Genomic DNA, 25,343 nt, shown 5'->3' on the forward strand with positions numbered 1-25,343 from the left:
ACTTGCAACTGCCGAGTATCAGACCGCAGAATACTATACGAATGGCTATCTGAAGGCGCAAAACACACCTATCCCACAATTGTGATTGCGCGCATTCAACTGAATCAACACTGAGCTCCCAACTCTCTTCCCGCGTACACAGAGCTCGAAGCATGGCTTCAAAACAACCCGACCGAAGGCTCATACACAAAGATCGCTTTAACTATGTGTTTGGCAGTTTAAAAACACAGAATTATCAAGATCCCGTTGCGCGAGGGCCTGGTTCTCACACGTTCGTTCTTTCTCCGCGCACCACGAAAGTAGTCTTTAATACGACAAAACTGACGAGGATGTGATGTCGATAGTATCCGAACACTAGCTTGGAATCCAACAGGCCAACTCATAGCCACCGGCTCCGCAAACAGGACGCTACGTATATGGAACCCTGAGCGCGCAAATGCGCGATACTCGACCGAACTGCGCGGCCACACAGCCGGAATCGAGAAAGTGGTTTTCAACCCTGTGCGCGACGCCGAGCTTGCGAGTTGTTCTAGTGATGGTACAGTACGATTCTGGGACGTTCGATCAAAGACTTGCGTCAGTAAGTTAGATGTTGGAGGGGAGGCGTTTACGTTGTCGTGGTCGGCGGATGGGAGGGTTGTTATGGTTGGTAGGAAGGATGATACCTTGGTACCTGTTTCGGTGGAGAGTGCGTCGACTCCGACAATAGCGATTCATAATGGGACGTCTTCTTCTTCTTCGGTTCCGTTGGCCGAGCAGCAAAAATCACCGTCGACGTATACGATATTACCACCTCATCCGCAAAATACGCAGACGAATGCGACTACATTTTCATATCATATACCTACCCCATCCGCACCGGATCTAGATCTTCTCGCAACAACGGGCGATGGTACAGTTCGAATATTCTCCTACCCTTCTTTCAATTTACAACATACCTTGAACGCGCACAGTTCAGCCTGTCTAGCACTCGCGCTGGCGCCTACAGGTCGCTATCTCGCAGTCGGCGGAAGCGACGCATTGATATCGTTATGGGATACGACGGACTGGGTCTGTCGGCGGACCGTGTCTAGTGAGGGAGGCGGAACGATCCGTGGTGTTAGTTGGAGTTTTGATGGAAGGTTTCTTTGCGGATCGAGTGAGGAAGTAGGGCCGAATGGGTTGGAGATCTTTCATGCTGAGACGGGGGATAGTGTTCATAAGATCCCGGCGACTGCGGGTGTGCCGGCTGTTGCGTGGCATCCGACGAGGTATTGGCTGGCGTATTCGCTTATGGCGGAGGGAAGTAATGCGGGCGGATTGAGGATTGTCGGCGCTGCTGGGGGTGGATTGTAATATTGGATAGGATTATGGTTTGAGATAGTATCATAAATATATGTCTGTGTAAGCTGACATTGATTAGGTAGAAAATTACCAACCATGGTTCTGCCTAGGTATCAGTGACTCGATAGACAGTTGACAACTTACGATAATATGACAACAAGTAATCCAGCAGAGAAACTGGAAGATAAGCTGTTTGAGCCGATAGTATCGGTCATAGAGTATGTAGTCTATCGCCGTTATGACTGATACCAATGTAGGAATTTTTTGTATGCAAGATGATTCGTTCAGCACTTGTATGAGACCTTTTAGCTGCATCAGACTAAGCATTCCACACGCTAACCAAAAATTACAAGAGCTGTGTCTTTTAAACAACCACTTTTGTGATTTTTGGTTAGCGTCTCTTGGAAGGGTCTTCCCCACAAAATTTGCATCGCAAGGCTGAGCTTATCCCAACCTCATTTGAAGATTGAAATTTTCAATTTTCGATTGCCACAAATATCTCAAGCAAACCGCACTCTAGCATCGTAAACGGTTCTAGCTCATACCACTAAAGCTGAGCGTCAGCAACCAGGATGCTCGACTTTGCAGAAGGCGCATCAGCGCATGAAAAAAGTTATATCACGATTGGTCCGATACCAGAAGCTGTCGATCCTCAAGAGCTACACTCAAAAAAGGCGCCGTTTTCGACTATATCGCATCATTCACTTGTACACACCGTAAGTTTGTCGAAGTCTCAGGGAAATCTCTTGTCCTAATGTCGTGCAGATAGAATTGATCCTGCCCAAGGATGTCTATACCGCGATATGGAGCTCAATACGAGAGAAACTAGGAAGACCCCGATACATCCAAGTCATCATGCCGCTTATCACGCTACTTGAGGGTGACTTTTTCAATGACTTTGTCAAACCAGGTTTGTTTTAGTTCTTTGTCGTTTACTCTACTGTGTCAGCTATCTGACGCCAGTAGGATCTGTTTTGATCCTGTCCGAAGGAAGACCTGGAGTGGACGATGTGTTTTCGTTAGAGCAAGGTGAGCGCATAATCTACAGCTAGACCAATTAAGTATCTACAATTGTGTGGAAGAGCAAGAATAGACAAGAAAGTTGAGCGCGGAGGGCTGATTGTGGTTCCTTCCTGATTTACCAGGCATCCTCACCCTCCAAATGAGCCGAGACAAATATGAGCGTACTGGCCTCACAGGCAAGCCGATCCGCAGTGGAGGCAGAAAACATGAAAAGGAGAGATTTGGTTCGTTCTGTCTGCATCTTCTATAACCCTTAACTTTGCTCTAAGGCTATTATAGCAATTGAGATCGATCTCCGCCAGCCATCGATGCTGCACGGCAAGAAAGGATTCGAGCGTATTATCTGGGCTTGTCGAAATGTACTCAATGCCTCCGTCACCTGGCTCCTGATTTGCGATGCTGTCTCCCAGAACTCCCTAGACAAAGGTAAGTTTGGTAACTACGATCATGTCAAGGCTGCCTGCTCACTAAACTCAGCTGCTGCGGCACTTCAGAAGTATCAGCCTAGGATTCTAGACTGCGAATTCGAGGAAATCGCCCACCCAGTCGTCAGAGTCCCACCGCTGTCCATGGATGAGGTACGCTCTCAGTCTTCGCTAGCTGCCTTGGAGGATTATTGCAACGAGGTCTCGGAATGGCTTGGTCTGGTCTCTCTACAATCGCCCCGTATCTCCGTAGACGACGTAATTGATCCGTACCTCAGTCGGTATGCGGTGCCTCAATCCGAGTCGACACAATTACAATCTACCGCTCTTGTGATTCTCCGCTGGCAAGGGGTCATGGGGTCACGTTGGATCAATCAATTGTTGGTTTCTTACCTGTGAGTGTCTGTTTAACCTTATGATCTACCGTGCTGACCGTGGGTAGCCTACAACGGGAACTTCGCACGGACAGACTGAGTGTCTGGAGCGCTCTATCGGCCTCGGCTTTTCCCCGAGTCGCGGTTGAAAATAAGGACGGCTATACCATTCTCTCTTTGAGAGAGAGTGCCGAGACCAAAGGTAGCAGTTTTGTAGCCTGGGAGTTTATTGGCGCCTCGCTGTCAACCTGAGTTGCAATTGCAGTTATCATTCCCATTGTAGGAGACGTTGATGCCTGCCGCAGTGACAAGTATATGAGGCAAGTGCCTCCCCCTGGTGCCTTCTTTCCTTCTTCTCCTGTACTATATCGAATTGCTCAAAACACTCGGACTTGCTCTTCTTCTTCTTCATCACCATCATCATCATATCCGATTGCTCCCTCAAAGGGTTGATTTTTATCCAAGACTTCTTCTCTTCTACCCATTGCTCCCATCAGGGGCTCCCCCCAAGGCTTATTCGAGACATTCCTTCTTTACTATTAGTCTCTCACGAGCCCCTGGTTTTCAAATCTTTCAATATGGATTCCACCGTCATCCCTTTCATCGCATTCGACACCTCGGAAAACGACGACGGGTACTTTTTTGATCTTATTGATCAACTTAACCTCGACGTTGTGCAGCCGGAGGGATCGTCGGATATCCCTACAGTTGGTCTTGAGCAACCCCAAGGCCTCAATACCTCTCAAGGCCTACAGGGCGCTCTCGGCGTTGAAGCGCCCGCTGGAAATACGTCGACGATTTCCAACATCAGTGCCCATGACAGGCACTCAACGTCAAACTCCGCCGCACAAGGCGCAAACGTCAACATCCCTGATGTCCCTCCGACGTTTAATCTTGTCGGCGAAAACCAAGGCATTAACATTCCAATGCCTCCCGAACCCATAATCGTACCTCTATCCTACCTACGTCCTGTGTACGGGGGTTACATCAACGGCACAAACGTCGGCAATCCGACGGTTTACGGTCCCTGGGCTGGCACAAGCCGCCAGCAGGTACCCCAACCTATCAACGGTGGTGTATATGCACCCTCCACGACGCGGCAAGCCGCATTCTCGAATACACATTCGGAAAACCGGTCACGGCGAAAGAGAAGCCGGTCTAGCTCACCGTCAGCACGGCCGGAGACGACTCGGAAACGGCCAAGGCCCATTCGCTTCGTCCACGACGAGCTGTCCATGCCTGCGAATTTCCGAGCGAACCCGGATAACCATGGCCGCTTCCAATATACTGCGACCGGGAGACGGAGGTACTTGAACGGGCCAGAAGCCGTGCAGGAACGGCGCCGTCGTAGGGAAGCTCTGGTTTTGATCGGCGGGTCACTAGAGGGATGTGAAGGGTTGTTTCATGTTTGATTATGACTTTGTATTGCATTGCATTGGATTGAATTGAGATACCCTATGGATTTGAGCATGTTAGATCAAAAGTTATTACACTTTACTGTAATGAAACCAGTCAAGATATCAGAATCACCTCACTATCATCACATTCATATCTTGGCATGTAACAAATATAGTAAGCTAAGTCTACTAATATGATAATCCTCGATGACTTGATACAAATCCCCGCAGGGCCAAAACGTAATTCCAATCTCCAAACCACACGATCCATTCTCCCAAACGAAACCGTATTCCAACTTCTTACCATCAGCCTATAAACTCGTTCAACAAATCATGCAAAATAGGTCTCTTATGCACAAACTTCTCCGCAATTGTAGCTCTATTACCCCTTTTCTCAGGTGTCCTCATCTTGCTCTCTCTCTTGAAGATCTTGTGTTGCGCTGAGGGACTCAATGGACTTCCAGGACCATTGTATTTCCGTTTGAGGTGTTTATCTGGAGTCAATCGAACATTGCTGCTGATCGACTTTTTGATCGATGGTGAAGTTTGGATGTTGTGGTGTTGTCTCTGTTGCGTAGGTGAAAATATCGCACTGTCACCCTCGCTTGCATCAAACACATGGTCCTGCAGCGCGTTTTTGGGCAAATCATAAACCCATTGTCGCGACTCCATGAGCGAGACATACTTTTGTAGTAGCTCATTGCCATCCCGAAGTGTGGATTTGCTTCCAATCACCAACAATTTTGTCCGTGCTCGAGTAAAAGCCACGTTAATTCGGTGCCAGTCACGTAATAGGTCACCAACTTGCTTATCGTTGTTGCTGCGTACACAGCTCAGGATTACAATTTCCTTGTCTCGACCCTGGAATTTATCGGTTGTGTGCATCTCGAGTTCGGTTGAGTACTGGCGTAAGGATTGGCGAAGGAGGGATAATTGACTGCGGTAGAATGTGATAACACCGATTTCACGCGGGGAAATGCCAGATGAAATGAATGCTTGCACGATTTGGACGCATAGTGTTGCTTCGCTGGTATTCGTGAGTCGTGATCCGACCAGGTTCTCTGGGCCACGGCCAGATAATGTATCGGTATTGACGAGTCGGGTCTTGGCTGAGGGATCGAGGAGATCTTTAAGCCAGCAACGAGCTTGAGTCGGACCAGGACAGCGTCCTGCAGTCATTTCTGCTACTGAAGTGACGTGGTGATTCTTGATACCGTCATGGAAGTTCGGTATCTTGACTGATCGTGAAGCTACCTCTTCATTCCCACATTTCAGTCGTCCAGAATAGATGAGTGTATTGGACAACAACATAATCTCCTCACACATGCGATATTGGTGCTCGAGATTAGTAACAGACGACGGTTGAGCATCAGACAAAAACTTGAATAAGCTCACGTCAAGACCACCTTCTTGAGCGGCCTTGCTCTGAACAAGTGGTGGTAACTGATAGTGGTCACCCACGAGAATAAAAGTTTTTGCCATTCGAATAGGGCCAAGACAAACAGGCAATGTGATTTGAGACGCCTCGTCAACGATACAATAGTCAAAGATACGTTCGTTAAAGATTGGATGATTGATGCCCAAGCAAGTTGTCGCCACAATTTCCGACCGCTCGTAGGATTCTTTCAATTCTTCGATAGACTTCTTGGGGATAGCTGCCAGGTCCACGAACTGTTGTACTTCAGGATGTACCTTTGCCACTGCTCCGAGACGAAGTGTTCGGATGTTGTCATTTTTGATTTTGAGAAGGATATTATCGACGGCAGTGTGGGTGTAAGATGTCAACAAAACACTCTTCCCTTGTGAGACCAAGGCTCGTATGATATGAGCAATGGTTGTGGTTTTACCAGTACCCGGCATACCGAGGATAAGAGCATAGTCCTTTGCACTCATGACTTTGTCGATTGCTTGCTTTTGATCGATGTTGAGATTTGCCTGAGATGAGCTGACTATTGCATCAAGGGAAGAAGAATCCATCTTGAACTCAGGCGTTTTCCCTTCGAGGATGAGCTTCCTCAGTTGAATAGACAGGGAAAAGTTCTCCATCAGACTGACAAGGTTATTTCGAATCGTGGCCATGCCGTTGCTGAATTCATCCTTGTCCAGACGGTATACCATTTGTTCTTCTTCTGAATCCTCGACTAAGCCCGAACTGCTGTTTTGACCAACTTCCATAATACCCTTGAAGCTCTGGTTTCGCTCTACATCGAACTCTTTACACCTGACCCGCGCATTGTGCAGTCTGCGGTCAACAGCCACCGATATTCTCTTTGGACTGACACGAACAACGTAACCATTGGCCAAGGCAAAGTGTCCCTTCTCATCTGATATGACAATCGGCTCACCCAGTGTGATCTGAGATTCCGTAAAAGAAAAGCCAGGGGGTGCTTTTGACTTTACAAAAGTGTACCTGAAGCGATTGATCTTCGAACCACTGGGATCTTCATACGCGGACCCAGGCTCAATGACGACTCCGCTGAAGCAACGACCTAGAGGCTCGCGCTCTGTGCTCAGCATGGTCCATAACTCGCGCCTGAATTTCATCATATCCTTTTCCTCTAGAGTTAGAAGTCTGTCCCATTTCTGGAAAAAGTCTGCATGGCGCGAATCCAAATGGCCAACGACTTCGTCAAACTTCTGCCCAAGTCCACTGGTCTCGCCATTTCCATCATCGACTAGTTTATGGTAGACGAAGCAGGCTGTCTTTGAATAACACTGGTTGCAGAGATGTTGTCGTTTGATCATTGGTGGTAGATCCATCTTTTCTCGTATGAAGCCAGCCAGCCGGTTTCGTTCTTGGATCATCTGTAAGAGTTCATGGCGAACACCCCTAATCCGGAACATTTTCTTCATCTCAAGATAATATAATAATCCAAAGGTGACTTCAATATCTGCACAGAATCAGCATATTACTTCCTATATCTGCCAAGCAATACTCACCATAACGATCGGATAGCAAAAGTGTATACAATGAAGTCTGAGCTCGGTGGCTGTGACTGGTGTCCTTTTTGCCAGTCTTCATCTCCAGAGGGATCGTCAATGTCTTCTGATCTCCACCATCGTTGTACGCAACTTGTACAGTCGCATCAACATTGCCTTTCAGGCCGTACATTGGCGACCAGACGTGTTCTTCAACCTCAAGCAATTTGTTAATACTGAGATTTGCTTTGGATCCGTTACGGTCTTCAACCATGCAGTCGGCCTATAATCAAAGTCAGCTCATGTTTCATCCTCAAACTTCGTCATTGAGGTCTCACATTTGGCGTCGGACGAAGGAAAACGTCCGCCCAGGCCTGCAACTCAGGGACTTTACTCATAACATGTTCAACGGCTTCGACAATACTGATATGGATAGCGTACAGACTCTCCACATATTGAACTAGAATTCGTTCAACCAAAGTCCTCATCGATTGCAAATCCCATTGATTGACTTTCATAGCTTCCTGAAATACTTCATGAAGAATGTGACCATACACCTGGGGAGCGTTGATATCAGAAGTTGCCTTGATTCGGTCCTGTAAAACGGCACGCCTCTGACAAGTGACGGCGTCAGCGACAACAGTAGCAGAGATGAGGTGATCTGGATGAAGGATGATCATATTGTGAGCGTTATCCACTATACAATGACCTCTATGGTCGTAATCGCCAATCAAATGGATGTAAGAGTTCTTCGTGCAGGGACTGTCGAACCAGGATTCTCGTAAGATGATGATTTTTGAAGTGCCTGTCTTCTCGTCCGTAACAGAAAGTACCTATAGATTTTGTACATGAGTTACAAGTTGGCTTGGAGTGGAGGAATTGGTAGATGCAGACCTGTTCCGGTTGTTTATATCCCTTTTGAGTCACATACGTGCTTTGCACAATCTGAACAATGAGATAGCGTTTGATAGCTTGTTGAGCTTTAGGTTTCTATACACATAAATCATAGTAAGTATCTAATAAATATAAATAAGCTAAGGGTAACCGACTTGCGAATGATATTCCAACTCTTGAAGAACATTATCAAGGTCCAGATCCTTATCCTCAAACTCGTCATCCGAAAACGAATTTTGATCGGCAATGCCGGCATTTCGCGTCTTTGCGTCAGGCTGAACTTCTGTCCCCGGTTGCACATGACTCGAACCTCCAGTGGTTTGCGGTAGTGTTTGTTTCTGTATTCTAGGCATCTGCTTATCATACTGCGTGAGTAGTTCTTCCATGCCTTCTTCGAACCCAATATCATCACCAAATTCGTCATCGTCATCATTGTCTTGCGAACGAGATTGCTGGACTTTCGGGTCTTCGTTCATCTCTTTTCGTTGAGGTATACTCAAGGATTCCTGAGGAACTTGGTTGAGCACCTCATCGTCTCCATGAACACAATCCATAACTGGTTGCGTTGATGAGTCCACTAATGCTAATAGATCATCATCCAGATCATCGTCTCCAAAGTCTGAAGAGGATGATTTAAGATTGTGAGTCTTGCGAATACGTTGTGGTTGATCCCCAAGATTCCTTCCTTCCATAGTAACCTCTGGAATGTGGCGGCTGCTAGAAGGCTTGGATTGCTGCTTCTTGGATGGCGAGGGAGAAAGATCTTCCCGTACGTAATCATTAAGAGGGGGTGGTGATGAGGGCGGATTTGTTTTTGGATTTGATTTCGTGCTTGCTAGAGTATCTTGTATCTTATTCAGGAGAAAGCTCAATTTCGTAGAACTTCCAGAGTCAAGGACATTGCTTCTTGACCGAGAGAAGAGGTCCCGGGCTGTACGAGCGCCATCAACGCCCTCGGTTCTCCTTCGCTTTGTTTTGGATGAAGGCCAGTCAACATTGCAGCTGACTGACCTGCGCAACGCTGAAGAGTCTCGTCCCGTTTTTTGCGACGCCGGTGTTTTGGGTGATGAAGGTAAATTCGTGAGTTTCGCTGGTATTTCCAGTGTTCCCTCAAGATTGCTCTTTCCAATGTACTTGTTCCATAGATCAGTTGCCACATCGGTCTGAGGAGTCTTTAGGAGACCTTCGAAGTTTTTCATATCGAACAATCCTTTGGGCTTTTTCGAGGTACCATCTTTGAGTGGTGAACTTGTAGGAGATGAGCTGTGCCGTCTCTTTTTACCCCGACTGCTTGTATCTCGTCGAGTACCGGAACTGCGTGGGGCTGGCTGCCACGAAACATAATCGTCCGGTGTTACTTCTTGACCCGAGGGCATAACCATAACATCTTCCGCGTTGCTTATGAGGTCAGCTAGTGGAATTCTGTTGGCTGGCGTCTTGGGGCATTCGCTCAATGGCTTGGTCTCTTTTGGTTGTGTCGACGGTAAGCTTTTGCCTGGAGACTTAGGTGGTTCCATCACACCATTCATCCATGATCTTTGGTTTTCCTTGTCAGCATTGGCGGTGGCTTCAGTGGACTTCTTAGGCGAACGATTCTTCGGAGTGGCACCATTCTTATTGGGAACGTATTGAAAGTTGCTCAATTTCGACTTCGAAGTAGCTGAAATATATGGGTTCTGTTTCGTGCTCATGATGGACGTGTCGTAGTTGCAAACACTACTATCTATTCGATGGAGTTAGCGATTTCAATAACGCATATTCGGGCGAATGAATCACTTACCTTGAATACCCGTTCCTAAGTAATATGAATCATTGTAAATATAGCATTCCCAATTGTGTAGTTATGTTCAGGCGTCGTATTTAAGCAAGGACTTTCGCAGGTACAGTATTGTATGGAGTTGTTGCCCTAAACACGATGAGACGCGTCTTTCCGCGTGTAGATTAACAGAGTTAGATTATGATTGCCTGAGGCATCGAAGACAGTTGATGCCTGTCCCGTAAGGCATCAACAATCGAGCCTTTCCCGGAGAAACCTCCAAACGTTAGCTTCAATCTTGGCCCTGCTACTTTCAACGTCAATCTCGTGTACCAAGCGACTACCAAAAGCTGTCGCACCCACCAGCTCGAAAAGCAACCCATCAAGGGCATTCAATTGCTTCCGTTATTTCATGAAAATTAACTTCAGTCTTTACTGAAGCGCCGAATCACCGAAAGGAGTCGATCCGCCCGCCCTAAATAACCCGATCGTTCCCATCGAACTCTTCTCTGATTCCGCACCCTTGACACTGCTTCAGCTCACTACTATTATTCACAATGCGTCAAGCTACATCCATCGCTCTCCGCTCTCGCTGTCTTTTGCGCGCTCCACAGACCAGCCGCGCCTTCTCTACGCAAAGCACCCTGCGTTCCGCCGATCATGGTAACCATTACGATCCGCCCAGTGGTTGGCTCTTCGGTGTCAAGCCCGGTCAAAAGTACGTGAAGGAAGGATGGGAGAATATCTGGTACATCGGTTTTATTGGAAGCTTGGTTGCTGCTGGTGTTGCATATGTCTTCAAGCCAGACACTTCGTGAGTCTCCTTTGAGTCACAGGACTCTGTGATTTTCCACGACCGAGATATTCACAAATCATGTGAACGACTGAATTCTCGGTATCGAAGGAGGCATTGCTAATTCTATAATACAGGATACAAACATGGGCCTTGGAGGAGGCTCGTCGACGATTGGAAGCAGAGGGTATCTTGGAGGATCCCGAAAAGGCCCAGAAATAGGGTCGATGCTAGCTGGGCTTTTCTTTTTATTTCCATGATGTTATACTGCGTTGTACATAACGATCGGCTCCTTTGTCTCTATTCTGATCTGTTGTGCCGCAGTCATATCAAAGATGGCTGGGACACGTTGATAGACACGTTCTTATCTCTTCTGTTTCATTTCCATAATATGACTCTTGGCATATTTATATGTGAATCTCGGTCTTGTTAGAGAGTGGGTGTCAAGGGTTCATCGCGGGTTGCGAAGGCGTTTGCTTCGACATCTAGATGCTATATTCAGAAAGACAAAAATACACTGATCGAGGTTCTACCACGCTCCCGAGGTCATGTCATGATGCTATGATTCATGATGATAATGATCATATCACAGGATAGACATCCGTACGGCGAAGTAAAGGCATCTCTTTCCGTATCTTATCAATAAGGTCAAAATCCACATCGGCAGTCGCAATTTCGGGCTCCTTGGAATCCCCTCCCAACTTTGCAACGACTTGTCCCCATGGATCGACTATCATTGAATGTCCATAGCTTCTCCGTTTCTCGTTATGCGATCCCACCTGTGCCGCAGCAACCACATATGACTGTGTCTCAATAGCACGAGCACGGAGAAGAGCTTCCCAGTGCGCCTGTCCCGTAGGTACAGTGAAGGCTGATGGGAATGTTATAAGTTGCGCATTCTGGCGCTTTAGAGCTATGGAGATCTCCGGAAATCGTAGCTGCTCCAGTAATTAGCGCAAAGACTGGGTGAGTATTGATTCGACTTACATCAAAGCAGATAGCAAGACCAACTCGTCCTACAGGAGTATCGAATGGTGGAAGGATTTGGGTACCTGCCTCAACGCTCCTGTTGCATGAATTTGTCAGACTGACATGTCCCTTCGCCATCACTGCCATAAAACATACGCGCTTTCTTTGAGTACTGGGCCACCTTTGATTTCAACATCAAAGAGATGTATTTTCTGATACCGTTGCACAATCTCACCATGCTCATCAATCCATATCAAGGTATTCTTCACCTTGATTCCACCTTGAGCAGGTTCATGGATGCCCACATTAATTGGTAATCTTGCATTCTTGGCTTCCTTTTGAAGACCAAGAACAAATTCACTTTGCTGTACAGAGCGCACTAATGACACGCTCTCGGCGCTCGAAGAGGCAATATAGTCGGTGGCTTCGGGAAGAAATAGTGCCTATCTTCTCAGTGATGGTCAAATAAACGAATTGTTGTGGGAGCTAGGGTTGAAATTGAAGCACCTTGGCACCTGCAGCTATCGCCTTTTTAACTAATGTCTGGCATTGAGCGAGGTTGTGTGCCATGCTCGCCGTTGAACATAGTTGCCCTACAGCCTACAACAGAGTAAGTTTGTATAGTTACTTGATTAAGAGGTGGGGGTTGACGTACAATTTTTACCATTTCGATGCTATTCAAAATTCAGCGAGACAGTGTATTTTAGAGAATAAAGGATGTATGAGTAGCATCAGCAAAGCTCTATAGATACGTCTAAGGGAGATGAAGTAGTTGCTCCTCGCTCGATATGGCGTGATAAGTGAGGAGGTTGATAAGATAAGCCGCCCGATAAGCTTTGCGGAAGTTTGAAGGTTCACCTCCCGCTTTTTTGCTTCAACCTCACCTCCACAACGACCAAGACTTGTTCAATATCGCAAGCCACAGCCGATACAGAAGAGTCGGCTCTACTATCTGACAGGGAGGACGGTGTACTGTGCAGTCAGACTATATTGGCGCCAAAATGAAAAGTCTACGAAGAGACTTTTCTTCGAATCCGCAGGCTCAAAATGTGTCCAGCAAAGTCTTCATCAGGTCGACAAAAAGCGGCAAAGTCCAGAAGATCGTTCGCGAATTATACTTGAGACAAGATATACCATGCTCTTCCCAGTTATGTGCAATTTGTCCGACCTATGCGCCAGCAGATGCAAGCGGAAACAGTGAGTGGGCGTTCTTACTACAGGTCCGTGCGATATTTGCCATTGACATTTTATGTTTTAATATAGTTGCGCCGTTCGTTCTTTCCGATCGCCCTGCAGGCACTAAAGCCTTTCCTGAAGGCCACTACATCGTTCCGGATACAAATGCCCTGTTGAATGGCATGGATGTCTTTGAGCACACTGGCGCATTTTACGACGTGATCATTTTGCAAACCGTCTTGGAAGAACTTAGAAATCTTTCATTACCCCTCTACAACCGTCTTATTTCCCTCATAAAATCGGACGAAAAACGATTCTACTTATTTTTCAACGAATTCCGTCTCGAAACCTACGTTCGCCGACAGAATGATGAATCGATCAATGACCGAAATGACCGGGCTGTGCGCACTGTCGCTAACTGGTACACTGAACATCTTCGTCAGGCTGTCAAGAAAGAAAAGTCTATTCCGGCAATCGTTGTACTCACTGATGACAAAGAGAATCTTCGAAAAGCGAAAGAGGAAAATGTCGTGGCTCTGTCGCTCGCTGATTACGTGTCAAATCTCGAGGACTCCGACACTTTGATCGACATGATTAATGACTCCCGCGAGGAAAGAGGAAAGAGAACAGAGTTCTTCTACCCAGAATATTATACGATGTCAAGGATGATGACGGGCGTACGAGCAGGAACAATGCATCAAGGCATATTTAATGTTTCTCCCTACAATTACTTGGAAGGTTCTGTAAGCGTACCTGCATTTGACAAACCATTGCTCATCCTTGGGCGCGATAACAGCAACCGAGCTATTTCTGGCGATATGGTGGTTGTTGAGATTCTACCGAAAGATCAGTGGAAGTCACCGTCGTCAAAGATCATAGACGAAGAAGCGGTCACTAAAAATGAGAATCCGGACAGTGAAGAAGCAGAAGTCATTGTGAGTGAGAGAGAAAAGAAAGCTCTCCAGGAAGAGGTGCGAAAAGCCCATGGGCAAAATGCTGAAGGGAAAGCCCAGCCGACTGCCCGAGTTGTGGGAATCGTTAAGCGTAACTGGCGTCAATACGTTGGACACGTCGACCCTTCGTCAACGTTATCCCAGGGAAATTCAGGAAGGCGTCAGCAATCCGTTTTTGTACTACCCATGGACAAGCGTATACCCAAGATCCGAATCAGGACCCGACAAGCGGCAGAGCTCCTCGGTCAACGAATTTTGGTGACTGTGGACAGCTGGGACCGTGACTCTCGGTATCCCACAGGCCACTTTGTACGGTCATTGGGAGAATTAGAAACAAAGGGGGCAGAAACAGAAGCCTTACTTCTCGAGTATGACGTGCAGTATCGACCATTTCCGAAGGTGGTTTTGGATTGTCTACCCCCCGAGGGCCACAACTGGAGGGTCCCTACGAATATGGATCATCCTGGCTGGCACAAACGGCGAGATCTACGAGATCTTTTAGTTTGCAGTATCGATCCTCCCGGTTGTCAAGATATCGACGATGCTCTTCATGCACGACTTTTACCAAATGGAAACTATGAAGTAGGTGTCCATATTGCTGACGTATCCAATTTTGTCAAGCCAAACAATGCTATGGATTTAGAAGCAAGTTTGCGTGGTACCACTGTCTACTTGGTGGACAAGAGAATCGACATGCTTCCGATGCTTCTAGGAACTGATCTTTGCTCACTCAAACCATATGTTGAACGTTTCGCTTTTTCCACCATCTGGGAGATAACACCCAACGGAGAAGTCGTGTCCACTGATTTTACTAAGTCTGTCATTCGGTCACGGGAAGCTTTCAGTTACGAGCAAGCTCAGTTACGAATTGATGACGCTTCTCAGACCGATGAGCTGACCCAAAGCATGCGCACACTCTTACACTTTTCCAAAATCCTTCGGCAGAAACGAATGGACGCTGGTGCCTTGAACCTTGCGTCTCCCGAAATCCGAATTGAGACGGAATCGGAACTCAATGACCCGCTCACTGATGTCAAGACGAAGGCGCATTTGGCGACAAATAGCCTTGTTGAAGAGTTCATGCTTCTCGCCAATATCACGGTAGCTTCTAAGATTTACAGCGCATTCCCTCAAACTGCTCTTTTGCGAAGACACGCATCCCCCCCTCCTCAGAATTTTGAGCAGTTGGCTACTCAACTACAAAAGAAGCGCGGTCTCAATCTTGATGTTTCAAGCTCAGGGGCTTTGGCCGCTTCTCTCGACAAGTGTGTTGACCCAAAAAATCCGTTCTTCAATACGTTGGTCCGTATTTTGGCCACTCGTTGTATGACTTCAGCTGAGTACTTCACTGCGGGTGCACACGCTGAAGTTGAATTCCGGCACTACGGACTTGCTTCGCCTATCTATACACATTTTACATCTCCTATCCGTCGTTATGCTGATCTTATCGTTCATCGACAACTTGCCGCTGCTATCGGATATACTTCAGCAGAAGGTCTTAGCCGACGAAGTCAACTGGAGGACGTCTGCAAGAACATCAATTACCGTCATCGCAATGCACAGTTTGCGGGACGGGCCAGTATTGAGTACTATGTCGGCCAAGCACTGAAGGCTCGGGGTGAGATGATGGCTAAAAACAAGGGTAACGATAAGAACCTCGGTGTTGATGAAGAAGGATATATCATGCGCGTCTTCGAGAACGGCGTGGTTGTCTTCGTCCCTCGATTTGGTATCGAGGGTATTGTGCGATTGGAAGATTTCATGTTACCCGGAGAAAAGATCCTTCCTAACGTGCATGACCCCGAACAAATGCGAGAGGTTGCCCACCGACGAGATAGCGAATATGATGCTGAAGAGTACACTCTACGTGTCTGGGACAAGAGTCATCCGGAGACTGAAAGGTCTTTGACGGTCGAGCTATTTGAGAGAGTGCAGGTGAATGTCAGCTCTGTCAAGGAAAAAGGCGGGCGTGGCGCTGGCAAACGCAAAGTACGTATGCTCATCTTAGGAAAGGTATAGATGCCCAAAATAATAGATTTGATTTCTATGCGATGAGTCAATCAATCCGTAAGGCTGTAATACAGATCTGGTAATATTACGACTATCGTACTGTATTGTCATGTACTCGGGCTGCCCCGCGGTTGGCCTCGCGACGATTTATTTGCTTTCGGTTTCGGCTTGTTTTTGTTGACATGATCAATACGACTATCGTATATCGTATCGGCCTGTTTTATCACAGATACGAATTGGCTAAAGATCGTCGTTGTCGTGGTTTTCATAGCTTCGCATAGATAGATTTTGGAACCTCAATGGAACAATTGCGTTGTCCCAGAAATCAATTTCCTACGAAGTATGTTACGTACCGAGGTGTTCTGCTGGCGATAAGCATAAACAGTGGATGCGATGCTTTGTTGTCAGGTGGTCATAGCTTCTTCCTTCCTTGCCAGCCTCCATCTGCCAACTGAGACGACCACGACTTGATTTCCTTCCAATTCATCATCCTACCATACTCATCCTTTTAATGCACCATCTACTCGTATCTAATTCTCAATAATCTTTATTTTTCCACGCAATCCTCAACCTTACAGGGTTCAGTTCAAGTCTGTTTGTTATCAATATCCTGTGGTGTGGAGATCGCGGCCCAGATCGTCGGGCCTCCTCCGAGTCCTGCGTAGGTAAGCAGATAGACATCGCATCTCCCCTGGTCAGCCGGCTCTGCCACATTGTTCATCCGTTATCTATTGGGCTGTGAGCATCACCAGCATTCCGGAGTCAACGATCGCAACCATCACCCTCCATGCTACACAGGAATCGTATGAAAGATCCCTCGAGGAAAGCCAGTCCCCCAGGACCGACTTACATGTCCGATGACCAAGTTGGTGAGTCAACTTAAAATCAAGTCGCGTCACCGAAAAATATACTGATATTGCGGACGCAACGAAATAGCAAACTACTTGAAAGACCTTCGTACCAACCGACCCTCCAGACCAAATGGTTCTCGTCCCTTGCCGTCTCGTTCCACCACCTCCATGTCCAAGGTTCCCGAGGATCCTCCACGAGCCGCATCCGCTTTGTCCATGAACGAATGGCGCGAGTCGTCGGCAAAGGAGTCAACGCATACAGACCCATACCCTCGTTCTGCAAGCGCAATGTCAAACAGCAGACGATCTTCTGATATGAACCGCAACAGTTTTGCCGGACGCCCTCTGGTTCAGCAGCCAAGTGGATATTCCGTGCGCTCAAGCTATGCGCCTAGCGCCAGAATTACATCTCAGTATGGATCCGTATCACCCAGTGCGGTCTATCGCGAAAGTGGCTCTCGCTGGATGGAACGACAAGAAGCGCGCTCGTTGCGGGATGCGCTGGAGGAAATGGACTTGCAAGATGAGGAACGTTTGCATTCTGCTGCCCAGGACGAAGCGACCAAACTGGTTTGGGAACATCAGAATCCAGGAGCGGCTTACAAAAATCCACATGCCGCTTATCGCAACCCAGATCTCCACGGGACCAACAGATTCCGACAACATCTAGAGAAGGGTAGTCACGCTAGGAGCCAGGCCATAGGTGGTACCGACATTCCCTATAGCCACCGAAAGTCTCTTTCGGAATCTGGAAGCAATGAAGAGGCACAGTCTCCGAGAAGCTCGAACGGGTCTACGAGAGAAAGTATTAGGAAGAAGGGAAGAGTTAATTTCGCGCTGCCTTCCGAAAATGATTCTACCGAGTCTCGCCATGTTGTGCCAAGGGCGAGGACAGTGAGCAACGAATCCGCGAAGGGCATCTTCAGGAACCCAGAAGACTCGATATACGAAGAACCGGAGGAGTCGAGCACCCAGACCGTCGGACAGAGTTCACCTACAAATGTACGATCGGCCCTTAAAATAAAGCCCAGGAACTCTCTACCGCAAGGCTCGAATCCTCCTGTTCGAGTAAGGAACTCTCCTTTCGACAGAAAGCAAAACAAAGTTGATATACACAAGAACCCGCCAAGTCAGACAAGAAATCCTCTTTACACTACGAATGCCCCTGTCCAGACAACCCCGGAGTTAAGAAGGAAGAAGGAGGAGAAGGAGAAGGGAGAAGACGACGACGCCGACGAAATCCGCATGAAAAATGGGATGGAAGTCCGGAGTGATGATATTAGAGCGGCCACAAGCATGAAGCTGAAGGATCGCAGTTCGAAATTGCCTATGCCTACAGCTGTCAGTGACCGGCCGGGACAGCCTATTATCAGCTTTGACCCGGCATGGCAGCCCCCGGAAGAGAAGTCGAGTTGCTCCCAAGACGGGCCGCTGGTTATTAACGTCGTCGAGGCACCGGATAGCATTCCGACCATCAATGTTCTCGACGATTCAAAGGAAGATGCCCCATCGATCACCGTTGAACCACCTAAGGAATCCACTGGAGCATCTGAGTCTGTCGCGTCTAGGCGCCGCAAGTTTGATAATCCTCAAAGCATGAGACCAACTTCTCAAGGTAAATGGTACTCTCCATTCACCAGGGCTGGTGTCCCAACAGCAACTTGTACAAATTGCGGGCTGCCCATTGAGGGTCGAGTAGTTACAGCTGCAGGATCTCGGTTCCACCCCGAATGTTTCAATTGTTATCATTGCGGAACTGGACTGGAGTGTGTTGCATTCTACCAAGAACCAGAAGTGAAACGGGAAGAGAGACTGTCTCAAGCCGCAGCTGAGGACAACGACGCTCGTGGGTTGCGTTTCTACTGTCATCTTGACTATCACGAATTATTCAGCCCCCGTTGCAAAAGTTGTAAAACTCCAATTGAAGGAGAGGTTGTTGTCGCCTGTGGTGCCGAATGGCACGTGGGTCATTTCTTCTGCGCTGAATGCGGTGATGTACGTTTTCTTTTTACTTCTAGACTGTTATTTTCCGTGCTGACATATCCGACTTGTTTCATAGCCTTTCTCACAAGAGAAACCATTTGTAGAGAAAGACGGATTCGCCTGGTGTCTGCGCTGCCACTCCCGTCGCACAGCATCCCGATGCCTCGGCTGCAAGCAGCCGGTACTAGAGGATGTTATCGTCACAGCCCTCGGCGGCCAATGGCACGATAAATGCTTTGTTTGTCATACATGCGGCGGTGGCTTCGGGCCTGAAGGACGGTTTTTTGTGAAAGAAGGCGAACCGAAACGTACTGCTAAGGGACGTATCATTGGCGGACCCGTACAGCTCGCGGTATGTGAGGTATGTGAAGCTAGACGGTTGAAAGCGTAGCTTTGCCGAAGCTTTATTGTCAGAAACCGTAGTTGGTATGCTGTGTTGAAGGTAAGGTTCTTGTTGTGCATATCTAGCGCGGAGAGAGGTCATTTGATGTATTTATGCGAGCAATTTGGTTGCTATATCTCTAGATTGTCGGTTTTGTTTTTATAGGGGTGCGTTAGGTCAAGTTGGAGATTCATGAATACTTTTATATGTTCGAAGTTGCTAATATTTCTGGCGCCCTTCATCCTCATAAGTCTTACTTCATAACGTAGACCATTCAGGATCGGGTAACCGCCTAAAAACAGCCACAAATTTAGGCCCATTATTCCTCGCGACCTTTTTCCCTTCTTCAGTCTCTTCGCGCATGACTCTGACACATTCATCCTTCGCCAATTCTTCATCTGATACACGTTCGAACAACTCTCTGACACGGGCTACGCCTGAATTCTCATCTTCGTCTTCTTCCTCATCTTCTTCTGTGACCTTGGCATTCTCCATCTCGGTAGTATTTGTGGTAGTTTCCTTGTCGTGGTGATCATGGTTATAGACACCGAAGTGCCTCAAAACCCAATAATGATACTCCTCAACATCCGTAATGGTATAAAGCAATCCACCGGGTTTCAGGACAAATGCGTACTCTGCATTCAAACTCGAGGAGATGATTCTCTGTCTATGTTTGCGAGTTTTGAAATGCGGGTCTGGGAAACAGATGAAGATCTTTGAGAGTTGGTGGTGGGCAAAGAAGCGAGGCAAGAATTTCATGGTGTTTGCGCGGATGGCGGAGATGTTTTGATATCCGCCCGGGATCAGGGTTTTGGCTGTTTGTTTGCTGTCTGGGAGAGCAGGGGCATCTTCTGGAAGATCTTGGTTTTGATCCTTTCCGTTTTCAAAGAGCGGCGTTTCCTCCGTTGTAGGATTAGGTGTTGAGGCTAAGAAGGAAGCTGCGCGTAATCTGGCTTGTTGATTGCGGAGAGCGGCGACACGGTCTTTGACATATGCTGTAACTTGATTTCGGATTTCCAGGCCTGAAGTAGATATACCTATCAGCTCTGAAGTTGTAACGGCTCGGCACTTTCTAGCGAACTTACCAACCATCAAGGTCTCTGGAAGTACTGGTGCCAGTCCGATCAATAATCCACCAAAACCACATCCAATATCAGCGACCTCCACATCCTTTACAAGTTTTCGTGTACCTGACAGGGTGACTTTTGAAGTGTCTGGATCTACAAAAGCGGGATAATGCGACGCCCAGTCCATATGAGCTGGTGATAAGGGGCTGCAATTCAGTTAGTCATTTTTTCCAATTGGAACGATGGAACCTGGTGGTGGGGGAAAATACTATTCCAGAGCATAGTCAGAAAAAGGATTTGCATGTGCTCGCTGACGATAATATCGTTTCCTGGGCAAGTCAGTTGCGCCCTCGGCTTGTGCTGACTTTTGCGCTTCGAGGTAGTCTTTGCGACGGACGGTCTTCTTTTTGGTGCTAAGCATTTTTGAATGGTGCTATAATTCTATTGAAGCTTCGGGTTCTTTGTAGTAGAAGCAATTGGGATGTAGGGCAATCTGTCGATTGCAGTTGCGGCGAACTTTGTTGGTTGAAACTTTTTCTCGCCGTGACTGGATTGGTTATAGCTGACCTTGGCCCAAAGGAAGTGAGAAAAGCTAATAACACGATGCAATTGCAATTGGGTATAGGTAGTTATATCAGATCGAAGTATTAAACATCCCTGCGTGTAATACGGAAGAGAAGATTGAAAGGATGGAGGTTAATCAAAAGTCATAGCAGATCTGACGTAGTGGGTCCTACCTACAGAGCGGAAAGGCCAGAGCGGGGATCGGACATCTACAGCTTCAAGTTCTGACGAACCCTACCAACTTTCTGCTTATACGATATCGAGTTATTTCAAAGGTTGCTGAACGAGCGTGAACGAGCCGTTCTGCTAAGACACGAATCAGACTGTATAGGTATCATCATACCTCTACACCGGACCTGGATTGACACCCCGCACCAAGTATCGGATCATCACTTCAATCCCCTCGGAATGGTGCATAGATAGAATAGAAGTCAATAAATATACTCCAAATCGAAGCACAGCATGTCAACAAACTCTCCCGCAAACTCGTTCCTCTCCGCGCCCACCACGGCAGCCAGCGTCCTCACACCAGCGAGCACCATCTCATCCCACGATCCCTCAATAAGAATATACAACGATCCCAGTGACTCCTCCACCACCAGTGCCCGACTGCGAACAACGACCCCCTCCGGCTTCAAATTCCCCGATGTCTACGACTGGCCCGCCTTCTTCACAATCCAACCCAACGCCCAAACACGGCAGGCGCAAATGCGACGCTGGGCAAGCCTAATCTCAGATTGGTGTCGATTCCATCGCACATTTCGACTTTCGTTGACTGATGCTGTCGATTCCCCGCTATTCTATAATGTGCGGATGCGAAAACGGGTTGGGATACAGGAGGCCAAGACGATTATAGATTGGATGACGACAGCGCAGGAGGATGGTGGTGGTGGGAGGAGGGCTGAATGGGTTCCTGCGAGGTCTGGGACGGGAGTGAGTGAGAGGACTATTGCTTGGATCTGGTGGAGGAGGCCGGAGGAGTGGGCGAAGTTGATTGCAGATTGGGTATGTTGTCCCATATGGTATTGGAAATGGCAGGCTTGTGGCTTATTGAGTGCAGATCGAGGACACAGCGCAGAAGAATACCGTTCTGACAGTCTACGAATTGATACATGGAGATGCCACTATATCACAAGGTATGTTAACCAAGGAATGATCATCAAACTAAAGTTTTTTAACAGTAGCAAACTGATAATTTCCTTAGAATTTCATGGCATGGACTCCGATGTCATGCTCAAGTCCTTAAATGTACTCATCAAAAGTGGCAAAGCTCAGGTATTCGGAAACGATGATGAGAAAGGAGTCAAATTCTTCTGAAGTCCAATCAAACACATTGATCGATGCAATGATATCCCACGCTAGTGACACTGCAAAAAAAAAAAAAAAAAAAAAAAAAAGGTGCATCCAAACAAATCATATCAGGTTGGTGAAGTCTAACGCCGAGAACCAAACCAGCGCACCGATTATCAACAAGCATAAAGCCATTAATCCTCTCGCTATGTACTATGTACGCGCCCCCCGTTACTCCCTCTCTAACCAAGACAGATCGTTTTCAGAAAGCCACATCCGTTTTGTATTCATATTCATCCTTCCAACCAATTTCCTGAGACATGGCAATATCCAACAGCCAGTTGACATTGACGATGCGTGGTGTTTTCCCAGCCTCAAGAACCATTTGACGAAATCGGGGCCAAACTTTGACGTGTTCTGGCTCCTCACCACTCACAAGGAATACATCATTTTTCATCAGGTGGTCTTCTTCTTCATCTGATTCCGAGTCCGGGTCTCGACGACGATGGTCATTCATGGAGACACGTCCCCGGAACAATGTACATTCACCACCATTCGCCTCGGCAATTGACTTGAATGCATCAAAGCCACCACGAATGGTCTCGACACAGCAGATTCGATAGTCGCGAAGAAGTTTGTTCTTGTTGGTTTTTGCTCTCTCAAGGGTTGCCGCCAAGTTGAAGCCTACCTTCTTCTCGGTAATTTTATCAACCAAGGCAAAATCGGAAGGGTCAAGTAGCTCATCTTTCGCAAGGCATTCAGTGACGTAATCAATATGCACAACAACAGGGGCATAGGCAAGGGCGCTGACAAACTTTGGTGTACGGAGAATGGATGGCGCAGCAAGATGTGTACATTTCTTTGCGTCTTGAGTGATGGCAATTCCCAGATTGCGAAGGTGTCGCTGGACTCAGTTAGGATTTGCTTACAATCATATATAAATTCGAGACTCACCTTGTCTGTGTCCTCCTGTTTCAGATTGCCAACCCATCTTTGAAATCCAGTTATCATAAGATGCATGGCCACAGGAGGCTTAACCTTCTTCTGTCGCTTCGTTTCCTTTTCCTCCTCGGCATCATCCTCTTCTTCGGGCTCTGCGGATCGCCTTTTCTTGTTGTTTGCAGGAACAATGAGATCTGGGTCTGTCTTGCGCCGTCCTCCGTAGACAACACCACCAACTCGTTTCTTTTCTTTCTCGTAAAGTGCAATATCAGGAGCAATATCATGTATACGCGCAGCAGCAGCCTCTTTAGATTTTCGGCTACTTGTCGTCGAGGGTGTAACATTTTCTTTTTCGTCTGCTAGGAACCGAGAAATGATCGGCGTCTTTGCGTCTGCCGTATTTGATGTCTTGCAGGATGACCTGCTTGTGTGGGGTGTAGTGGTTGCAGTTGTTTTCGACGGAGCAGGCGATGACTTTGTGACAGACTTCGTTTGTCCCTGAGGTGAAATTGTCTTGATGACCTCAGTATTTGCAGCTATATTTTGATCCTTTTGCTGCATGACTCTACTCTGATCAACACTGCTGTCTGCGGGAAAAAAGTTGCGTTCGAGAACGGCTTTGTCGAGCTCAGTCTGACCGACAACCTCCCCTAGGTTTGTACGCGGGGGGAAACGGGTGTATCGTGGATCGGAGACCGGTAACATTTTCCACTTTGCATAACTTTCCTCAAGCCAGAGGTGGTTAACGACTTGTAAGCCCCATTCTTTGGCCGCTGCACATTTCTCGCTCTTATCATGAGCTGTGATGAGATGAGTGTTGTCTGTTTTGAGCGTCTTTGTACATTCAGCACCAGCAGCTTGGATCAGGTTTTCGAGATATGCTCGTGCTTCACCGACATAGTTGGACAAACTGATACGGAACCCTTGGAATCCGGGGACACCGTCACGATGAACAGGGTAATGGAGCAAGCGTCGAAGAGGCGATGTCCATTTGTTGTGTGTAATGAGATAAAAGAGCCAAGACAAATTGCCGACATCCTTGTTCCATCGCGAGGCTGTGCGATACTCGAAGCCTTCACGGTATCGACAAATGAACATATCTGCTTTTCCCAAGTCCTTGGTGACTGTACCATTTCCTTGCTTGATAAGGTCTTCAATAGAATCTAGCAGATGCTTTCCAATTCCAAGATCTGAAGAGAGCATGATGTGCTTGCCTTCCAAAACGCTCAAGCTACGGTGGTGGTTTGGCGAACGACTCGGAGTAGGTAGGGCAGTGGGCTCTGGCGTAGACGCTCCGACAATGGCCGCGTTGCCAAAAGTACGAACAGGAATATCTGGTCCGGCATTCAAGATTTCAGGATTAGGCAGAGTATAAGGACGCTCATCAATCCTCCTTCCAAGTTTCAAGCAATCATCGAACCTGATGCGGAAATCGAGTGTCAGATGTGGGACAGAGAAATACAGACAAAGATTCACCTACCAGTGAGGCAACACTATTTTAGCACCTAGGTTCTTGGAGACAACGAGTTTCGCCTTATCAGACTCCATACTAAGATCGACAAGGTGGGTTACTTGAAAAGTCAGGCGAGGCGAGTATAAACCACCCATTGCTATCACTCCACCTATGATCGCGTCTTTATCACCGTCTGGAATATCGCCACAAGTCACGACGACATCGCTGAAAAATAGCCTTGGGTCAGGGCTGAACTGGCGGGGGTTCGCCAGTTTGCCTTTTGCAATAGAGGCTTGTAACCACTGAGGCTTAACCACGGGGATCATGGCGTCGCATGCGGATTGGTATGCAGGGAAATCGGCAGTCAGCGAGATGATATGAGTGAACTGCTCGACTGGTGGGAAAGGTGCTGGTTCCTCGTGTATGACTGCTTCACCGCCATGTTCTGAGATCAAAATATCCAACTAAGATTGAGTTCATCAAGTCAGTAATCTCGTGTATTTTAGTGGCAAGTGATGATCGTGGGTATTGCGCGTACCTGCATCACAGCATCCTCTTCAAGATTGTTACATCGGGCGACACATATCTTGCAGTCGCTAAGCAGCTGCGGACGACCCTTTTGTTTCTCCGTCATGGCCCCGTCTCTTCTCCCACGCCGGGAGAATTCGGACAAGAGAGATCAAAATGTGTCCACTAAATTACACGAACAAGATAAATATGGATGGAAAATACACAGCTGCTGCTGGCAGTTGTGTTCTGGTGAAGGTTGTCTTGCGCTGGACAGTCTGATGATAAAACG

General features: G+C 47.4%; 11 protein-coding genes across 11 annotated transcripts, besides 1 other annotated feature; 7 read left to right on the forward strand and 4 right to left on the reverse strand.

Moving 5' to 3' along the window:
* Nucleotides 1-152: 152 nt before the first annotated feature.
* Nucleotides 153-1,335, forward strand: TSTA_076410 (WD repeat-containing protein; the record flags this gene model as incomplete). The annotated part of the gene is made up of 2 exons (XM_002341619.1): nt 153-271; nt 345-1,335. The coding sequence occupies 2 exons, from the start codon at nt 153-155 to the stop codon at nt 1,333-1,335; spliced, it is 1,110 nt and encodes a 369-aa protein (XP_002341660.1).
* A 552-nt stretch (nt 1,336-1,887) lies between these two features.
* On the forward strand, nt 1,888-3,397 carry TSTA_076420 (ribonuclease P protein subunit p40, putative; the record flags this gene model as incomplete). The annotated part of the gene is made up of 7 exons (XM_002341620.1): nt 1,888-2,039; nt 2,089-2,233; nt 2,290-2,352; nt 2,469-2,570; nt 2,626-2,772; nt 2,824-3,166; nt 3,214-3,397. The coding sequence occupies exons 1-7, from the start codon at nt 1,896-1,898 to the stop codon at nt 3,395-3,397; spliced, it is 1,128 nt and encodes a 375-aa protein (XP_002341661.1). The 5' UTR covers nt 1,888-1,895.
* Nucleotides 3,398-3,723: 326 nt separating this feature from the next.
* On the forward strand, nt 3,724-4,557 carry TSTA_076430 (uncharacterized protein; the record flags this gene model as incomplete). Its single annotated transcript, XM_002341621.1, has 2 exons — nt 3,724-4,161; nt 4,198-4,557. The coding sequence occupies 2 exons, from the start codon at nt 3,724-3,726 to the stop codon at nt 4,555-4,557; spliced, it is 798 nt and encodes a 265-aa protein (XP_002341662.1).
* A 102-nt stretch (nt 4,558-4,659) lies between these two features.
* Nucleotides 4,660-10,046, reverse strand: TSTA_076440 (DNA replication helicase Dna2, putative; the record flags this gene model as incomplete). The annotated part of the gene is made up of 5 exons (XM_002341622.1): nt 4,660-7,433; nt 7,483-7,744; nt 7,800-8,294; nt 8,356-8,451; nt 8,511-10,046. The coding sequence occupies 5 exons, from the start codon at nt 10,044-10,046 to the stop codon at nt 4,849-4,851; spliced, it is 4,974 nt and encodes a 1,657-aa protein (XP_002341663.1). The 3' UTR covers nt 4,660-4,848.
* Nucleotides 10,047-10,426: 380 nt separating this feature from the next.
* Nucleotides 10,427-11,433, forward strand: TSTA_076450 (uncharacterized protein). Its single transcript, XM_002341623.1, has 2 exons — nt 10,427-10,925; nt 11,042-11,433. Exons 1-2 carry the CDS (start codon nt 10,669-10,671, stop codon nt 11,124-11,126), a joined length of 342 nt encoding a protein of 113 aa, XP_002341664.1. The 5' UTR covers nt 10,427-10,668; the 3' UTR covers nt 11,127-11,433.
* A 52-nt stretch (nt 11,434-11,485) lies between these two features.
* TSTA_076460 (nitrilase, putative) lies at nt 11,486-12,653 on the reverse strand (the record flags this gene model as incomplete). The annotated part of the gene is made up of 5 exons (XM_002341624.1): nt 12,529-12,653; nt 12,381-12,473; nt 12,030-12,316; nt 11,892-11,970; nt 11,486-11,842 (listed from the first exon to the last, which is right to left on the reverse strand). The coding sequence occupies exons 1-5, from the start codon at nt 12,538-12,540 to the stop codon at nt 11,486-11,488; spliced, it is 828 nt and encodes a 275-aa protein (XP_002341665.1). The 5' UTR covers nt 12,541-12,653.
* A 102-nt stretch (nt 12,654-12,755) lies between these two features.
* On the forward strand, nt 12,756-16,308 carry TSTA_076470 (exosome complex exonuclease exoribonuclease (Rrp44), putative). The gene is made up of 2 exons (XM_002341625.1): nt 12,756-13,070; nt 13,137-16,308. The coding sequence occupies exons 1-2, from the start codon at nt 12,875-12,877 to the stop codon at nt 16,019-16,021; spliced, it is 3,081 nt and encodes a 1,026-aa protein (XP_002341666.1). The 5' UTR covers nt 12,756-12,874; the 3' UTR covers nt 16,022-16,308.
* Nucleotides 16,309-16,799: 491 nt separating this feature from the next.
* Nucleotides 16,800-19,237, forward strand: TSTA_076480 (LIM domain protein; the record flags this gene model as incomplete). Its single annotated transcript, XM_002341626.1, has 3 exons — nt 16,800-16,881; nt 16,949-18,858; nt 18,923-19,237. The coding sequence occupies 3 exons, from the start codon at nt 16,800-16,802 to the stop codon at nt 19,235-19,237; spliced, it is 2,307 nt and encodes a 768-aa protein (XP_002341667.1).
* On the reverse strand, nt 19,081-20,963 carry TSTA_076490 (methyltransferase-like protein 1). Its single transcript, XM_002341627.1, has 3 exons — nt 20,565-20,963; nt 20,314-20,501; nt 19,081-20,250 (listed from the first exon to the last, which is right to left on the reverse strand). Exons 1-3 carry the CDS (start codon nt 20,714-20,716, stop codon nt 19,487-19,489), a joined length of 1,104 nt encoding a protein of 367 aa, XP_002341668.1. The 5' UTR covers nt 20,717-20,963; the 3' UTR covers nt 19,081-19,486.
* A 358-nt stretch (nt 20,964-21,321) lies between these two features.
* TSTA_076500 (ESCRT-II complex component (Vps25), putative) lies at nt 21,322-23,115 on the forward strand (the record flags this gene model as incomplete). Its single annotated transcript, XM_002341628.1, has 3 exons — nt 21,322-21,864; nt 21,920-21,995; nt 22,064-23,115. 3 exons carry the CDS (start codon nt 21,322-21,324, stop codon nt 22,174-22,176), a joined length of 732 nt encoding a protein of 243 aa, XP_002341669.1. The 3' UTR covers nt 22,177-23,115.
* Nucleotides 22,165-25,300, reverse strand: TSTA_076510 (DNA repair protein Rtt107, putative). Its single transcript, XM_002341629.1, has 4 exons — nt 25,083-25,300; nt 24,572-25,008; nt 23,104-24,511; nt 22,165-23,053 (listed from the first exon to the last, which is right to left on the reverse strand). Exons 1-4 carry the CDS (start codon nt 25,176-25,178, stop codon nt 22,412-22,414), a joined length of 2,583 nt encoding a protein of 860 aa, XP_002341670.1. The 5' UTR covers nt 25,179-25,300; the 3' UTR covers nt 22,165-22,411.
* Nucleotides 22,231-22,256: a microsatellite.
* Nucleotides 25,301-25,343: the final 43 nt, after the last annotated feature.

Source organism: Talaromyces stipitatus, genomic scaffold (genome assembly GCF_000003125.1).
Source record: "Talaromyces stipitatus ATCC 10500 scf_1105507295523 genomic scaffold, whole genome shotgun sequence".
NCBI classification, from domain to species: Eukaryota; Fungi; Ascomycota; class Eurotiomycetes; order Eurotiales; family Trichocomaceae; genus Talaromyces; species Talaromyces stipitatus.

Coding starts and splice junctions, on each gene's coding strand:
- TSTA_076450 (XM_002341623.1), top strand. CDS start 10,669: ATGCGTCAAGCTACATCCATCGCTCTCCGCTCTCGCTGTCTTTTGCGC. Junction 10,926..11,041: donor GTCTTCAAGCCAGACACTTC/GTGAGTCTCCTT, acceptor TCTATAATACAG/GATACAAACATGGGCCTTGG.
- TSTA_076510 (XM_002341629.1), bottom strand. CDS start 25,178: ATGACGGAGAAACAAAAGGGTCGTCCGCAGCTGCTTAGCGACTGCAAG. Junction 24,512..24,571: donor AAAATAGTGTTGCCTCACTG/GTAGGTGAATCT, acceptor TTTCCGCATCAG/GTTCGATGATTGCTTGAAAC. Junction 23,054..23,103: donor AACAGGAGGACACAGACAAG/GTGAGTCTCGAA, acceptor AACTGAGTCCAG/CGACACCTTCGCAATCTGGG.
- TSTA_076470 (XM_002341625.1), top strand. CDS start 12,875: ATGAAAAGTCTACGAAGAGACTTTTCTTCGAATCCGCAGGCTCAAAAT. Junction 13,071..13,136: donor AGCAGATGCAAGCGGAAACA/GTGAGTGGGCGT, acceptor GTTTTAATATAG/TTGCGCCGTTCGTTCTTTCC.
- TSTA_076490 (XM_002341627.1), bottom strand. CDS start 20,716: ATGCTTAGCACCAAAAAGAAGACCGTCCGTCGCAAAGACTACCTCGAA. Junction 20,502..20,564: donor TCTGACTATGCTCTGGAATA/GTATTTTCCCCC, acceptor ACTGAATTGCAG/CCCCTTATCACCAGCTCATA. Junction 20,251..20,313: donor TCCAGAGACCTTGATGGTTG/GTAAGTTCGCTA, acceptor TATCTACTTCAG/GCCTGGAAATCCGAAATCAA.